At 46.8% G+C, this 17,648-nt stretch overlaps 1 protein-coding gene across 1 annotated transcript in view; it reads left to right on the top strand.

Annotated features, from left to right (window-relative positions):
- Positions 1 to 17,648, top strand: part of LOC141162212 (uncharacterized) — a 46,709-nt gene that overhangs the window by 10,419 nt on the left and 18,642 nt on the right. Inside the window, exon 2 of the mRNA XM_073648069.1 lies at positions 9,796 to 10,167. Within this exon, the coding sequence (XP_073504170.1) occupies positions 9,796 to 10,167 (372 nt within the window). The remainder of the gene's footprint in view (positions 1 to 9,795; positions 10,168 to 17,648) is intronic.

Raw genomic sequence — 17,648 nt, 5'->3', positions numbered from 1 at the left:
GCGGACCCTGCTGCAGCGGCGGCCACAGTGACCGCATCACAACGGGTGGCGTAGTCGACACAAAAGAACTCTTAATAACATCTGTAGGACTGCCACATAACACTGAGCTTGACGCCCTGGGCACGGGCCGGGTCACAGCCGCTCGGAGACTACAACCCCCCATCTGATCCGGTGCCGGGTATTCCCCTCAAAAAGGAATATGTCCCAGGGGGCGCGTCATACGCTCCGCCAATGAGACTCCAGATCAGGCGAATAAATCAGAATGTCATCCAAATACACAACCACATTTTTGCCGATTAAAGGTCTCAGGATGTCATTAATAAGATTCTGAAAAAATGCTGGAGCATTGGTAAGACCAAAAGGCATAACCAGATTCTCAAAATGACCCACAGGAGTGTTAAAAGCAGTCTTCCATTCATCACCCTCCTTCATGCGCAACAAATTGTATGCCCCCCAGAGATCAATTTTAGAGAACCACTTGGCCCCCACTAACTGGTTAAATAAATCAGGAATCAATGGCAGTGGGTAAGGATTGCGTACAGTAATTTTATTAATCTCACGAAAGTCCAGACAAGGACGTAAACCACCATCTTTTTTTTTACAAAAAAAAATCCAACAGCCACAGGAGACTTGGAAGGCCTAATGTGACCGGCGGCCAAGCTTGTCTGTATGTATTCCTCCAAAGCCTTTCTCTCAGGAATAGTAAGATTAAATAAACGACTTTTAGGAAGAGTCGCTCCAGGGACAAATTCAATGGTACAATCATAGTCTCTATGGGGAGGCAAAATTTGTGACTCCTCCTCAGAAAAAACTCTCCAAAAATCCTTAATAGGTACAGGTAATTCCCCTTTTTCCACCGCAGCAATACGTCCATTACAACACTTGTCATAACACTTAGGGCTCCAGGGCTTAATTTCATTGGTAGACCAATCCAGTACAGGATTGTGCAATTTTAACCAGGGTAACCCAAATATTACTGGAGAAGGCAAATTATCCAATACCACCAAATCCAAATTCTCTTGATGAATACCATTAATAGTGAGGGGAAATTCACAGACCTTATGAGTAACACTCTTCAAGGGAGAGCCATCAACAGAAACCACAGCAATATGGGATGACAAAGTTTTAGGTTCTAATCTAAGTTTTTCCAAGAATCCCCCATCAATCACATTCAGAGTAGAACCACAATCCACAAATACCCGAAATTCAATTAATTCATCCTGAGCAGCGGTAGTAGCAGATAGGAATACTCCCTTAGAATTTAAACAGGCAATACGTGCTTGACTGACCATTTTTTTTTCTTTCTTCATACGAAGCACACAGTTCTTAATAAAATGACCAGAATTTCTGCAATAGAAGCACAAGCCTTCAGAAAGCCTGCGGTCTTTTTCCTGAGAGCGGGGTGCCATCGCTCCAATCTCCATCGGCTCTCCATTGTCAGCACAGACCTTCTCAGGACTCGGAGCTGACATAGCAGAGGATTTGCTCTCATTAACCCTTGCACGCAGTCTCCTGTCCACCCGTATAGCTAATTGCATTGCCTCCTGCAAGTTTCCAGGTGTGGGATAAGCAATCAGTAAATCCTTAACCCTTTCACCTAGCCCTGCAAGAAACAAGCTTTTCAAAGCTGAATCGTTCCACCCCACCTGGGCAGACCACCGACGGAAGTGAGAACAATATTTTTCCACATTACCTGATCCCTGCCTCAAACGTCTCAATTCAGACTCAGCAGATGAGACACGATCAGGATCATCGTACAACAAACCCAAAGCAGAAAAAAAACTATCCACTGATCTAAAGCATGGATCACTAGGTTGGAGAGAGAAGGCCCATCCCTGAGGATCTTTGCGCAAAAGTGACATTATGAACCCTATGTGCTGTGATTCATCACCAGAGGATCCGGGTCTCAAACGAAAATACAATAAACAAGCATTTTTAAAAGAAAAAAAATCTTGTTGTTCGCCAAAAAATAAATCAGGCAGACGTACCTTTGGTTCCACAAAATGTGCTCCAGAACAGCTACTCACGTGTTGTTGGAGCTTGGCCACCTCCAGAGAGAGTCCGTGCAAGCGTTGAGCCAAATCTTGAACCGAGACCATGATGGAAACTGGAGGTCTTTCCTTAGAGAAATTTTTCTGGCTGGACTTACTGTTATGATCTGCTACAGGGACTAAGGAAAGACAGGAGATCTGTCCCTACAATAGAACTAAACTAGATCCCTACGATGTAACGGGGAACCTGATCCTGCGATCAGACCCGCTAAAGTCCTCGGCTAGTCTGTACGAAGACCTATAGATGTGAGGGAGGGATCCCTACGAGAACTAGGGACTGGGATAAGTTTGGACACCTCCTAGCAGAAATAGTAGCAGTCAAAGACAAACACACAACAAAAAGCATAGAGGTCAGAAGACCTAGCAAAACTAACAGAGAACGGCAACAGAGCACCAAGCTAGCTCAAGAGTAGTAAATACAATGAAGTCCAGCAAGGCCAGGAGGGCGGAGCTGGATTAAATAGGCAAAAATGGTCATGTGACCAGCAAACTAAAAAAAACCTAACAGGAGAGTTCTAACAGTATTATACTCCAGAGCTGCACTCACTATTCTGCTGATGCAGTTACTGTGTACATGTGACGCCCTCCCTGAGCTTCAGACTGACTCGTGGAGGATCGCAGTATTCACCCGGAGCCGGGCCAATGTTTCTGGAGTGTGGTGATGTGTCGTCGTGGCAGTGACCCGGTCCGTGTCCAGGGCTGTCACATAAAAATATGGGCTTATTTGAGTGGTAAAGTTCGACTACGCCACCTGTGGTGTCTGGTGAAAGCCACCAGCGCTGCTGCAGTCCTCCGAGGCCGGTGTTATGGCAGCTGTGTTGGTATAGCTCCCCACAGGTGGAGCTAGGCCTCAGGGCAGAGACAAATGTGTGATGTGGAGGTATGGTGGCTGCAGTGCCGCACAATAAAGACAGACTGAGGCAGAAGATGAAGTCCACCAGATCTTTACTCATTTTAGGTGCACTTCAGCCGCAAAGCTTCTCTCTGCTACACGCGGCGCACTGCGGCCACCAGGAAGGGTTTCAGCACTCCCCAGGTAGATCAAGAGCATCCGTCAGGGTCCCGTCAGTGTGTTCCTCTCCTTCCTTCCTTCTCCCTCTTTACGTGTCCCCCTGGGATCCACTAAGCCTCCGGGCTTCTCTAACAGTGGCGTGAAGTACAAAGTCAGATATCGGGGGCCGGTCACCCCTTTTGGGGCAGGAGTCCCTCTGACTAGGCCAGAATGAAGAATACAGGTGGCGCTCCGTCCGTATCCCCCTGGGATCCTTTCGCCTGTGGAGCCTCTCTCCTCTGCTCCCCTCCAAGGCCTTCTTAGTTCAGGGACCTTGACCAGGACAGTGTGCTCTAGTTACCTCTGCCTGCTCCTCGCCTCAAGGCCTGAGAGCGAGGACCGTGTTTCTTCAGACAGCTACAGACACTTGCTGGGCCCTGGCTGAAGACTACACAATCAAAGAACCAAGAACCAAAGATGGCTGGGAGTTGTATATGAATATGCTAATGAGCTACTGTAAATGCTTCCTCCTTCTCACCCACTACATGGTTCCCTCTATCCTTAGGTTCCCCCGTCTCTACTATCCCGGCCCGGGGCAGCACCCTAGTGCTATATGGCCCCCTACAGAACTAGAGTGGTGTAGTATTGGGTGCCAAGGTGGTGTTCTGTGGGATGCTCCATCCTTACCTGGGAGAGGAGATACCACACCTCTTTATGAGATGCAGTACCTCTGTGGCGACTGAACCCTTCAGGGGCGCAACATACATACATTACATTACTTATCCTGTACCTATCCTACATTACATCATGAATTATACTCCAGAGCTGCACTCACTATTCTGCTGATGCAGTTACTGAGTACATATGTAAGAGTGGGGAAGGGTGTTGCCTTCCCTTGGCACTGAGATAGTTAAAGGAAGTGTTCCTGAAGTCAGGCATCTCTGAACTGTTGGTAGACCAAGCTAAGGGATTAGCTTTAGTGGTCCAGTCAGTAGAATAGAGGGGGAACTTAGTGCTCTGATCAAGCCTTGAGTGATATAGAGCTTGTTCCTGGCATAATTCCTTGTGGGCTGCAGTACCTTTAAGCAGCCACAAGATGCCACTGTCCTGGGTGCAGATGTTAGGTTGAGTCTGCTAGCAGTGTTACAGACAGTGATGAGTTAATGCTGTGTGATGACAGCTCACTGAGGGTGGGCACATTAGGAAAATCTCTGTTTTAGTTTCCAGAATCAGGAAGTGATTCTTCCGTAAGAGATTGGACAGTGAATTGTTCAGGCAGCCTGACTATAGTGGCTGCTAGGGTAGACGGGAGCTCCATACCCTCAGACAGTGGGATCACCAGTGTGAAAGTCTCCCTACGCAAGAGCAAGAGTCCTGTTAGCCGGTCGGAAAAACTCATCAAAGGTAGTGAGGACCCGGGGCACTTCTAGTCTGCAGGAAGCAGAGGAAGATAAATAGGACTCCAGGCTAAGACGTGGGGGAGAGATATCGGATCCAGATCACTGTTGGTATTTCAGAAGAGTCTCTTGGGCCAGAGATTAGAGTCACAGAGATGCTTCACTTAAAGAGGGAACCAGGGCTGAAGGAGTTATCAGCGCCTGTGAGAGAGATGATAACCTGTCGGGCCTTATCCATTATATCTGCCTGTAAATATTGTACATATTCCTCTTCCCCAAGTAAAGTCCAAGTTCTGGTTAAGAACTTCGTGTCCTCTGAATTTATTGCTGCCCTGGTCCCAGAAGAGAAATGCCTGGAGACAGCCGCGATCGGATGGCTTGAAGTAAGTGAAGAGCACCACATACACAGCCACACTTCAGAGGGAGGACATGTATTGTCTGTAGGGTGCCAGAGCGAGAGGGGGCTACAGCTCGCCCACGACTACCTCGCTGGGGCACCTTACATTTGGCGTAGTTGGCAGGATGCGAGCTCCTCGCATGAAGAAAGCGGGGAAGAGCCGACGCAGAACACTGAGGAGAAAGTGTTGGAAGGCATGCGGCCCAAGATGGCGGCCCGAAGCATTGATTCCAAGATGGTGACAATGGATTTAAAATCTGGGAAAAGAACCGCCTATCATGAGAGTGGACGGCGCCGGAGAGCGCGAAAAGATGTCTAGTCCCTACGAGTTCCGGCCCGAAGAAGGATGTGTCCTGCAGTGAGGATGCGTCCCAGGATGGGACGTCGAGTGAGGAAGAGGACGCGGCGTAAAGTGAAGTCCAGCCCCGTGAGTATCAGCGCGCACAGAGAAGGGGCGCGGCTGAAGGCGGAGCTGCCGAGAGTGACGAGTGACGCGGCGGTCGCGTCAGAAAGTCGGCCCAGGAAGAGGAGGAGTTGGACGCGCAGGACGCGCGTCACTGGTAAGCGACCAGCGCCATTTTCTGTCCGGCACATGAGAGGAAGGAGGTGCTGCGGTGGACGCTCCGAGAGAATGGCAACCGGAGGATCGGACGACCTGTCCGGAGTGTGCGCTGAGGAAGAGATGCTGGAGCTGAGTACCCCAGGGGCTGCAGGTGAGAGTCGCTCGCACGCGGATGCCTCCCGTGAGTTTTTACCCCCAGTGGCTGTCCAGTGGTCCACTAGGCCCGAACTGGAGCTGGGCCTGCTTATCCATGAGTTCCGCGTGTGGTGCTGGAGCCGGATGCCGGGAGATCCGTCCCCCTCGGCCGAGGGTGGAGAACATTCTGGTGGGGCCGGAGCAACAGCTGCAGCGGAGCCTGACAGAGGTGAGCAGCCTATACCCCAGCGGCCGGTTTCACCTGCGGCGCCTGCCGCGACAGCTTCCACGGCGACAGGGCGTGGTGCGGAGGCGGAGGCGAGGCCTCCCAGGAAGAGGGCCCCGCAAGTGAGTTTTTGGCAGCTGGCAGTGGAGGCCATTAACACCCCCTCGGCAAAGCGTTACGCCGAGCTCGGGAGTCTGAAGTGGACTACCCGCAACCCCCCGATGACGCCACGAGAGCAGTGGCGATGGACCGACACCTTCCTCAGAGGCTGGCTGGAAGGGTCCAACGCGGCACGGAGAGAGTCGGTGGAGGCGTCCCAGACTCGGTGGCGAGTCCTCGAGTTCCACATCTGTGAGGGGTACGGGTTCCTGGAGGAAGAGTGGATCGGGGACGAGGTATTTGTCACCCGTGAGGTCATCAAGCGTGACTACTTGCCCGACCGTCTCCACAACCTACGTGTGGGGGACATTGTCCACTTCGTCAAGTGTGAATGTTCCAGGGGGTGGTACGTGGCTGCACTCACCCGTCCATACAAGTGGGAGGATATCCTTGAGAAGGATAAGCAAGTCCTCCAGCGAAGAGCTAAGAGAGAGGCTAAGCAGCGCTGGGCTAGGGAAGCCCCTAAAGGCTTTCTGTCCCCACCTAAGGCCAGTACTCTGCCAGCAGAGGAGCCTAGGAGGCGGCAGTGGGGAGATATTGTGAGCGACGAGGAGGAGGATGTCGCAAGCGACAAGGAAGCTGATTTCCTTAGTGAGGTGCCAGAGAAGGAATCGGCACCACAACACCCAGGAGGGGCTGAGGCAGTTAAGAAAGGGACTGCCAGAGAGACTCAGGCTAGTGCCAGTCAGGAGGTCCATCATTTTTCTGTTACCAGCTATGGCCCTACCCAGGTCTGCTGTGGCAGTGCTACATCCTCGGACAAGGACCCTGGGCCTAGCAGATACCCCGATCAGCCATGGAAATGGAGGAAGCCACCTTTGTCTGCAGCATGGGCTGCCTTCATGAAGGAGCGACGGGAGGCCCGGAAGAAGTGAGTAGGCTAAAAGGTCCGTTGACCTTTCACCTCTTCTCCTACTAGGACCCACCGGAATGTGGTCCTGTTCCTGGGACTGTTTCCCAATGGGGGCGGAGTGCTCCATGTTGAATTAAGTTTAAAAAAAAAAATGGAGGACTGTTCCCCTACCTCCCAGGCCAGGAAGGCCTTAAGCAGCACCAAAGTTGTGTGCCCAGGAGAGCTGCTCTTTTTGTTTTTACTTTTCATTTTTCTTTTGTTGCACTTGTTGCACCTTTTTCTGCTGGAATTTAAAATGCTGAGACACAGCTTGAGGATGGATATCCTCCAAATCTAAGAGACTTGCGGCCTAGCGGGAAGAAAAGGTGACCCCCGCTAGGGCCAAGAAGAAAGAGACTCACAGGGTGTTACCTGTGACTGTGTGCCTCAGAATGCAGCCCTTGAAGGAGATTGTGGGCTATTGAGGTTTTGGCCTGTCTTAAAAATATGGACATGGACACTCTGTTCCAGGGCCCTTAACCGAGAAGGGCCGGTCTCCCATTTAAGAAGACGTTTTTCAGGACCAGTCGTTTACTAAAATGTTTTAGTAAAATTTAGTAATGTGATATAATGTCATAGCTGCTGATCTGTGTTGATTGTTTAGTGTGGTCGGGGACGACCAAAATTAAAGTGTCGGGGAATGTAATAGTGGGGAAGGGCGTAGCCTTCCCTTGGCACTGAGATAGTTAAAGGAAGTGATCCTGAAGTCAGGCCTCTCTGAACTGTTGGTAGACCAAGCTAAGGGGTTAGCTTTAGTGGTCCAGTCAGTAGAGTAGAGGGGGAACTTAGTGCCCTGATCAAGCCTTGAGTGATATAGAGCTTGTTCCTGGCATAATTCCTTGTGGGCTGCAGTACCTTTAAACAGCCACAAGATGCCACTGTCCTGGGTGCAGATGTTAGGTTGAGTCTGCTAGCAGTGTTACAGACAGTGATGAGTTAATGCTGTGTGATGACAGCTCACTGAGGGTGGGCACATTAGGAAAATCTCTGTTTTAGTTTCCAGAATCAGGAAGTGATTCTTCAGTAAGAGATTGGACAGTGAATTGTTCAGGCAGCCTGACTATAGTGGCTGCTAGGGTAGACGGGAGCTCCATACCCTCAGACAGTGGGATCACCAGTGTGAAAGTCTCCCTATGCAAGAGCAAGAGTCCTGTTAGCTGGCCGGAGAAACTCATCAAAGGTAGTGAGGACCCGGGGCACTTCTAGTCTGCAGGAAGCAGAGGAAGATAAATAGGACTCCAGGCTAAGACGTGGGGGAGAGATATCGGATCCAGATCACTGTTGGTATTTCACAATAGGCTCTTGGGCCAGAGATTAGAGTCACAGAGATGCTTCACTTAAAGAGGGAACCAGGGCTGAAGGAGTTATCAGCGCCTGTGAGAGAGATGATAACCTGTCGGGCCTTATCCATTATATCTGCCTGTAAATATTGTACATATTCCTCTTCCCCAAGTAAAGTCCAAGTTCTGGTTAAGAACCTCGTGTCCTCTGAATTTATTGCTGCCCTGGTCCCAGAAGAGAAATGCCTGGAGACAGCCGCGATCGGATGGCTTGAAGTAAGTGAAGAGCACCACATACACAGCCACACTTCAGAGGGAGGACATGTATTGTCTGTAGGGTGCCAAAGCGAGAGGGGGCTACAGCTCGCCCACGACTACCTCGCTGGGGCACCTTACACATACATTACATTACTTATCCTGTACTGATCCTGTGTTATATCCTGTACTATACTCCAGAGCTGCACTCACTATTCTTCTGGAGCAGTCATTGTGATTTCTCTATAGAAGTGCAAAAAATGCAGTGTTGCACACAAAAAAAGTGTACAAGGAGCTGGTTCATTGCAAACCTTCTCTCAGAGGAAAAGCACCTCCAGTTAACCCTATCCCCATCCCTCTGGACCATAAGGTATGGGGAAAGATTAATCCAGAGCTGCATTCACAATTTCACTGGTTTGAGTGAAAAAATACACCCCTAGCAGCTGAGTTTCTAGTTACTTTCTAATACATCACACTATAGTGGTTGGTGCATTTATGACAATCATAAGAGAAGCATCTATGCAAGTTGTCAGCCAGCTGATTTGTAACAGGGCCTCACATCTAGCACACTTCATTTCTAGTACCAGTCTCCTTATATGAGGCAGAGACCTTTTGGGTCTCCTAAAGGCTCAGAGTCCAGGTGCAGTTGTCTGAGAATGAATACCCAAATTTGGCACAAACCCTTTAAATCTCTGAATAGAGCTTATTGAGTAGAACATCCAACATTGATGAAACTATTGCTCAATTTTTCCAGTGGTTGGAGGTGTACAGTGGGTAATAGTTTTGCTACTGATAGAAAAAAATCCATAAAAATTCCCTTTATTCCAAAATGATCAAAAATCCATATACAAACAGTGGGGAGCAGGGAAACAAATCACGACACGTTTCAAGCGCAAACAGCGCTCTTTCTCAAAGCTTTGAGAAAGAGCGCTGTTTGTGCTCGAAACGCGTCGCCTTGTGTCTCCCTGCTCCCCACTGTTTGTATACGGATTTTTAATCATTTTGGAATAAAGGAAATTTTTATGGATTCTTTTCTACCAGAAGCTGCACTCTTTTTCTAATTCATTCTACTTTCACTGGCCAGGGCGTTGTCCGTGCATGCTGGATATCATCAGACGGTGAGCTGGTTGACTTTGTAAGTTTTGCTACTAACCCTTAAATATTGGATAGTTTCAAGATCTGGGGGATAGGATCTACCACACAAGGGCTCTTATAGGGCTATAATTAAAAAACTATGGTCATGTACAGTTTTTTCTGGTAGTCAGTTGGTCACAGGAGGGGCTTCATTTTCAGAAGGAATTGTCCACCTGAGAGAACTCCATTGACCATCCTCATGCTTCTGACCTTGGTCATAGGAACCACGGACACTGTTTGTGAATATTCCGAATAAGCGACTACCCCAAATGTCACTATGTTATCACTTATTCTTTATTACTTTATCATTATACAGAGATGGTCGTAGGGAAAACAATTACTCAACATCCAGAAATCCTAAAACTGTATAAATCGGAGACTGGCAGAATAAGCTGCAGCTGGGCGAGTACATACTATCATCAGGTCCGAGTTGAATGGAAAAAGCAAATCTCAAGTACTGGAGAAGACAACGGGACCGTGTTATGTTCTACACGGAAGTCCGAACAAAACAGCAGTTCATCAGCGAAAAATAATACAATTACATGTAACGTGACCAATAATAAGACACTGCTGACCATAGAGGGCGTCACAGAGGATGATGAAGGGCGGTATGTCTGTAAACTTATATGGGAGATACCGACACTGCATAAAGCAGAAGGAAATGGAACACGATTATATATCCATGATGGTAAGTAGACATAATTGTACTATAAATTATATATTTCAACTATGACTGCTATTATTATATTTTTGTAATATTTACAGTGGGTATGGTATATTCGTCTCATCAGACCAGAGAATCTTATTTCTCATAGTCTGGGAGTCCTTCATGTGTTTTTGAGCAAACTCTATGTGGGCTTTCATATGTCTTGCACTGAGGAGAGGCTTCCATTGGGCCACTCTGCCTGGTGGAGGGCTGCAGTGATAGTTGACTTTGTGAAACTTTCTCCCATCTCCCTATTACATCTCTGGAGCTCAACCACAGTAACACAGTAGCATAGTTTTTAAGGTTGAAGGAAGACTAAGTCCATCTAGTTCAACCCATAGCCTAACATGTGTTGAACTAGATGGACTTAGTCTTCCTTCAACCTTAAAGTGATCTTGGGGTTCTTCTTTACCTCTCTCACCAAGGCTCTTCTCCCACGATTGCTCAGTTTGGCTGGACGGCCAGGGCTAGGATGACTTCTGGTGGTCCCAAACTACTTCCATTTAAGGATTATGGAGGCCACTGTGCTCTTAGAAACCTTGAGTAATGCAGACATTCTTTTGTAACCTTTGTCAGATCTGTGCCTTGCCACAATTCTGTCTCTGAGCTCCTTGGGCAGTTCCTTTGAGGTCATGATTCTCATTTGGTCTGACATGCACTGTGAGCTGTGAGGTCTTATATAGACAGGTGTGTGCCTTTCCAAATCAAGTCCTATCAGTTTAATTAAACACAGCTGGACTCCCATGAAGGAGTAGAACCATCTCAAGGAGGATCACAAGGAAATGGACAGCACGTGACTTAAATATGAGTGTCTGAATACTTATGACCATGTGATATTTCAATTTTTCTTTTTTAATAAATTTACAAAAATTTCTACATTTCTGTTTTTTTTAGTCAAGATGGAGTACAGAGTGTACTTTAATGAGAAAATAAATGAACTTTTTAGAATTTACCAAATGGCTGCAATGAAAACAAAGAGTGAAAAATTTAAAGGGGTCTGAATGCTTTCCGTACCCACTGTATATATTTATATACAATATATAGTTTTTCAGGCTACAATTAGTGATGAGCGAGCATGCTCGTTACTCGAGATTTACAAGCATGCTCTGGTGTTTTCCAAGTATCTTCAGCATGCTCGAGTGTTATGTTTAGTCACTCCATGTGCATGATTAGCGACTGTTTGACAGCTTTAATACATGTGAGAAATGCCTGTTTGTTAGGCATTCCATTAAAACTGTTAAACAGTCGCAAATCATGCACACGAGTGACTCAAACATAACACCCGAGCACGCTAAAGATACTTGGCGAGCACCCGATCATGCTTGCTGAAAAGGTTAACAGAACATACTCGCTCATCACTAGCTACGATCAATAAACCATGTCAATTCATGTAAAAAAATGGTCCGGACGCCTTATGCAACATTATTTATGCTATATTGTCCTTCTTGAAAAAACAAATAAAGTAGCACTCTGTAACGCCATAGCATGTAAACATGAAATATATGAAATTTGAATTGTATTACTGCTCTAGATAATAAGAAAAAATGGAGATACTAAGAAAAAATGGAGATACTTGGCATATAATTTGGCCAATTCATGCATTCCCAGCTGCCAACAACAAGGCGATCTCTGGTTGCTGGAAACCTACCTAATGTTGAATCCTATCTTAGGCTGACACAGAGTGCAACATTATTTGTTTGTTATGTATACAGATGGCTACTGTTAGTTTGCACCTGTACACACCAGTTTGGAAGTAACAGTCAGTCTTTTGTTATTTGTATATTGGCTCTCTGACCAAGCACTTCACCCATCAGCCCGTAGTGATTTTAATTGCAGCAAGATCCTACCTACCCATAAAAATATAGGCTTCAGCCTAAGAGAGGATTCACCTTAGGTAGGTCCCGAGCAACCGGAGATCGCCTTGTCGTTGGCTGCTAGGCATGCATGAATTGGCCAAATTATGTGCTAAGCATGTCCATTTTTTCTTATTTTCTAAAGCAGTAATGCAGTTTAAACTGCATATATTTCATGTTTACATGCTATAGCACTACTGAGTCAGTGCTACTTTATTTTGTTTGTGATCACCTGAAACGACCGTAGACCATTGTTTGTCCACGTTCTTATGCTCCTACATGAAAAAACTAATAACAAATAAATGAAAACTTAGGAATGATGATTGCTCTGATTTCTACTTATCTTTCGTTACCTATTGGAATATGGACTTATATTTTCAGTGCGCACCACGTATGCTACTAGCAGCTTGTCCCAGAGGTGCATATTCATTGATTGATACGGGAAATCAGCAGTACCATTGCATTCTTAATTTGGACATATAATAACAACCTGTATAATAAACACCATAAAGAGAAAAATATGTGTTTTTCAGTTGACCACAGTTCCCTAAAATAATACAGTAAAGAGCAAGTAAAACATTGTTTGTACCCCAAATTGATATCAATAAAACCATCAGCTCGGGATGCAAAAACAAGCCTTAGGCTATGTGTCCACGATGCAGAAATGCTCAGGATTTTTTCCTGAGCGTTTCTGCATCTCCCTGGCAGAAAAAAACGCATGCGGATTGTACATGCGGATTGTACATGCGTTTTCCTGCCAGGAACATGCGGAAATGGAGCGGTTACCCACTGACATTTCCGCATGTGGATTGACAAGCGCTTTCCAAGCAATTAGCATCACTTGGAAAGTGCTTGTGACAACTAGGTCACACTATATAAATCCATGCAAACTGCATGGATTTATATAGTGTGACCCGAGAGAGTGGTAAAAATAAAAAAATAAATGTATACTTACCCTCCGATGGCCCCCGATGTCCCGCTCACTCCGTTCTCCCTTGCCGGCAACAGTGAATTGAAAGACCTGCCGACGTCAGCGTCACGTGACCCGTCACATGACTCTGACGTCAGCGCAGGTCCTTCAACTCACTGCAAAGTGCCGGGAACCAAGCAGGAGCGGTGCGCGGGCCGACAGAAGGTAAGTATACATTTATTTTTTATTTTATTCTTTTTTTTACAGATTTTTTAATGGTACCTGGGTGTGGAGGAGAGTCTCCTCTCATCTACACCCGGGTACCATCCGCACATTAGAACGCTTGAATTACGCATGTACATATACAGTGATGCGTAATCCATGCGGTCTAATGCAAGTCAATGACAGCGAAGACGCAGCACTTCCGCAAAATAATTGTTAGTGCTGCGTTTTTTTCCGCAATGATAATCCGCAGCGGAAATTTCTGCAGCATGTGCACAGCACATGCGGATTATCATTGGGGAACATTGCTGCCCTTCTACCATGCGTTTTTAATGCGTTTCCGCAGCTGCAAAAACGCTGCGGAAACGCATTAAAAACGCATCGTGGGCACACAGCCTTATACAGTTCCAATCACAAAAATAATAAAAATGTTAAGGGTCTCGTAAAAGGAAAACAACCTATTTTTTTCTTTTACAAATGTAAAAAAATTTTTCACCACTTGAATAATAAAAAACAATCTGTGCAAATTTGCTGTAGTCGTAATCATACTAAGCTGGAGAATGATGTTTCCAGGTCACTTGTATCATACAATGACTGCCCTAAAAATAAAACCTGGTAGAATTGCATTTCACCATTACAGCCCACTTGGAATTTTTTCCAATTTTTCAGTACAGGATATGGTCATTAAAAACTACGACTTGTCCTGCAAAAAACCCTGTATGTGGACGGAAAAATAAAAAAAGTTATGGCTCTTGGAAGAAGAGAAAAAAAAATAAAAATAACAAAAATCGCCCGGTCTTGAAGGGCTTAATGGGGCATGTTCATTAATGTTAGTCAAATTGTAAAGATCCCATGGGATAATTAGAGGGTTTAGGTGATGGTGGGTACCTGTTTGATAACTGTCTTTCATATTTGCTAGGAAAAACTTGGGAAGTCTAGTAGTCCAAATGTTAATACCCTGCCGTGTTTAGAGGAGGGCATGTATTACACCTAAACCTTGTCGAGGATTCACCACTGCTGGAATATCCTCTCAGCTTTTTAAAATATTGAGTTAAAAGGAACCTATCAGCAGGATTTAGGCCCCCAAGTCACCACCAATTTTTTTTCAGAGACTTTTATCTTCTATCTTTTAGTTTGATTAACATTCCAAAGGCTGTGCATGTTATCACAGACCACCTTCAGCAGCACTTTGCTCATGAGCAGAGCATAGATGAAGCCGTTGTTGGTACACCTTCCACCATTGTGAATGCGCTTAATGCTGCTGAAAGTGGCCTGTAATTACATAGGCAGCCTGTGGGATGTCAATCAAGTCAGGATGCTCTACGGTCAGAATTCCAGCTGTCCTTCTACAGTTTGAGCACTAGTGGCTGCTACTGTTTACCTTAATAATTCTATTGCAATCCCCCTCCTTACCACTGGAGGCTGCTATTGTGTTCTGCAATTGCCCTTTACTAAGATAGCCGATTCTGAACCTGTGGGATCCATCTTGTTTCCTGTTTGGGACTACTTAAAGCTGCATGGATCTCTCATTCATTGTTTGAGTATTGTGTCTAGCTGTTAGCCTAGTTTCCAGTCTACAAGCTCCTGAACATTCTTACCTAGATTGTTCTCACCTACCTAAAGTTTGTTTCCTACAACTCCTTTTGCTATTACAAGAACTTCTACTACAGCTTGCTGTTCCTGCTAGTGCTCCTTCGGCCACTGGTTTCCAGCAGTACTACACCAGTATCGTAATATCTACATAGTTCCCTTGAAACCCTGCCTGTGGCCGGGCTTTAAAGGAGACTGTGATTCTTACTATATGCAGCAATTCTGCGGCATCTCTGTATATAGCACAAGTGATCAGACGATTGCATGTTCAAGCTCCCTTAGGGGACTAACAAGAACAGTGAAAAGTACATTTTTTAAAAGAAAAATATGAAAAAAACCCATAAAAGTTCAAATCACTCCCTTTTTCCCCCCATTAAAAATAAAGATAATTATTTAAAAAAAAAATACATATATGTGTTATTACCTCAGTTGGGGGAGGAAGGTTGAACTTGATGGACCTAGGTCTTTATTCAACCTACGTTACTATGTTACTATGTTAGTGAATTCAGAAAAGTCCAATCTATCAAAATCTAATTGACCCAATTGGCAAACACCGTAAACAGAAAAAAATGCAAAAACGCATGTCCATCTAGCCTCCTCTGCAGCTGAAAACATAGACATCTGATACATGTTGCCCTTCGATCGAGCAGCATGCATCAGCTGTCAGGTTTACTTTAAAAGAACAAACAGCAGATATGACGCGCCCCCTGGGCCATGTTTGTGTAGCGTTGCGCACGCGGGGAATACCCGGAGCCGGATCAGATAGGGGTAGTAGTCCTCGTGGCGGTGACCCGGTCCGTGCCCAGGGTGGTCAAACTAAGTGGCGCTATTGATTTGATGGTATTAGTGTCCGACTACGCCACCCGTTGAATGCGGCTATGAAGCCGCCGCTGCGGGGCAGTCCGCTGAGGCCGGTGGTACGGATGTGCAGCGTGGATGGTATAACCCCCAACGGGAGGGGTATGGCCTCAGGGCAGCTATGTTAGAGATGACAATGGGAGTGATGGTGCGGGTGTCCCAGTACTGATGGTGCAGGTGCGACGACGAAACACGGAGGCTTGAAGTGCAGTTTCAAAAGCTTTACTCACAGTTCTTTACCAGGTCGCCCGTGCACAGTAGGACCACCCGAGTCGTGCTGCGTCCACCAGGTCAGGGACTCGGCCAACTCCCAGGCAGTTCCAGAGCGTGGTCCTGAGCTCCCCTCTCTTCCTTCCTACTGGCCGTCCCCACCAGGGATCCACCTTTGTCCAGCTCCCTCGGGCCTTCTGGTGGTGAAACCTTTCCCGGCTTCCCTGACCCTATACGTGGTATGCCTTCCTGGTGGATATGGTGAGGGGTCGCGCCAAAACTTGTCCACGACCTCCGGTTCCTGGCTAAGGATAATTGGCCTCCACCAGTTTGGGATCCGGTACCCTGCTCTGCCAACCCTTCACCCGTTTCCGTTCTCTCGTGGGATCTCAGGGTTCCCTCTATGCTTTCGTCTCTGGGCCTTTCCTTGCGTCTCTCTTCTTCCTCCTTTTTCCTTCTCTCTCTCTCTGCTTCAGGCCTGGCTCTGGAGCTGGGCCCAGACGGAGCCACAGCTCCCTGTCAGCCCTCTCTGGCTGAGCTCCTCTCTGCACAGAGCAGACCAAAAAGACCTTGTCCTAAGATGGTGCCCACCTTATATACTCCCTCTGACACCCGAGCCCAGGTGACAAGCAACCAATGGGCTCCTACCTATGCCCAGAGTCCCTCCCCTGTCTGCTCCTACACCACTGGGATGTTCCTCCCCCCTCCCCACTCCAGCCAGGGACAGAAGCTGTCGTACCTGCACATCTATCTGGTGGGAGTACCGTTGATCTGTCCCCCGGAAATGGGGTGAGTGTAGTGCATGCAGCTAACTGAGCCCAGTTCCACACTCCATCCTTACTCGGGAGTGGAATACCACACCTCTGGTCTGAGGTGCAATACCCCTGTAGCAGCCGAGTCCTCGGGGTGCTACATTCCCCCCTGGTAAACCACAGCACGTCCTCGGGCTGTAAAAGAGCAAAGGCAAATTAAAACATACAAAAATTTTTAAAGTGCACTCACATATAAGATATTAACTTATGAACTCATCCCTTTATGGGAGGTACTTTTCTCTTTTAGCATACTATACGTTATAAAATATTACAATATTACAAGTAACTTTTTACTTTATCATTTTAGCAGTATAAACTTTCAATATATAACCTTTTCATATAAAACACATTCTTTATCTTCTGGCCACGGTGCAACTTGTGACCAGGTAAAGTGCAACAGTCACCAATTCCGTAGTAGAAAAAAAAAAACAGTTCCTTATAAAACCAGTAGGAGGCGCTTTAAGAAGCGCAACTATTTACAGGGTGTTGACCTCTCTCAGTCCTCGGCCAGTGAGAATAGGGGAATGGCTGCTCACAGTCCTCAGCCTGGTAATGGATAGGGGCACACAGGAAACAGTTCTTTAACTGTTCCACACTAGTCCCAACGGGGACCACACTTCACTCAGCAACAGTTTCAGCAACAGTTCTCATACCCTGACGGGTAACTATATACAGTACTTTGTTTATGCTACTTCCTTCAGTAGCGGTATCCTCTCCTTGTCTCCTCCTGAGGGTAGTCTTCAGACCCGTCCGGGTCCTCTTGGCTTTCCTCATATTGTATCTCCTCCTCAGTCAGCCGGTGTACGTGAAGGGCGTACGGTCCTTTAGCACACTGATGCCGGGTGAAGGTGACCTCATCACCCGGGTAGAGGTCACGTCCGCGATGTCCCTCCGGCAGGTGGCTCTCGACATCCCTGCGGGTGACAAAGACGTCGCCGGGGGTTCGGTGATCCCGGATAAAGCCCCAGCCATGCTCCAGCTGGAACTTTATTACGGTCCCGGTGGCGC

This window comes from Phyllobates terribilis, unplaced genomic scaffold, assembly GCF_046119375.1.
Source record: "Phyllobates terribilis strain yellow unplaced genomic scaffold, ASM4611937v1 Scaffold_1__5_contigs__length_1240528914, whole genome shotgun sequence".
NCBI classification, from domain to species: Eukaryota; Metazoa; Chordata; class Amphibia; order Anura; family Dendrobatidae; genus Phyllobates; species Phyllobates terribilis.
Note: the sequence above shows the minus strand (reverse complement) of the source record. Positions and strands in the feature narration are given on the sequence as shown.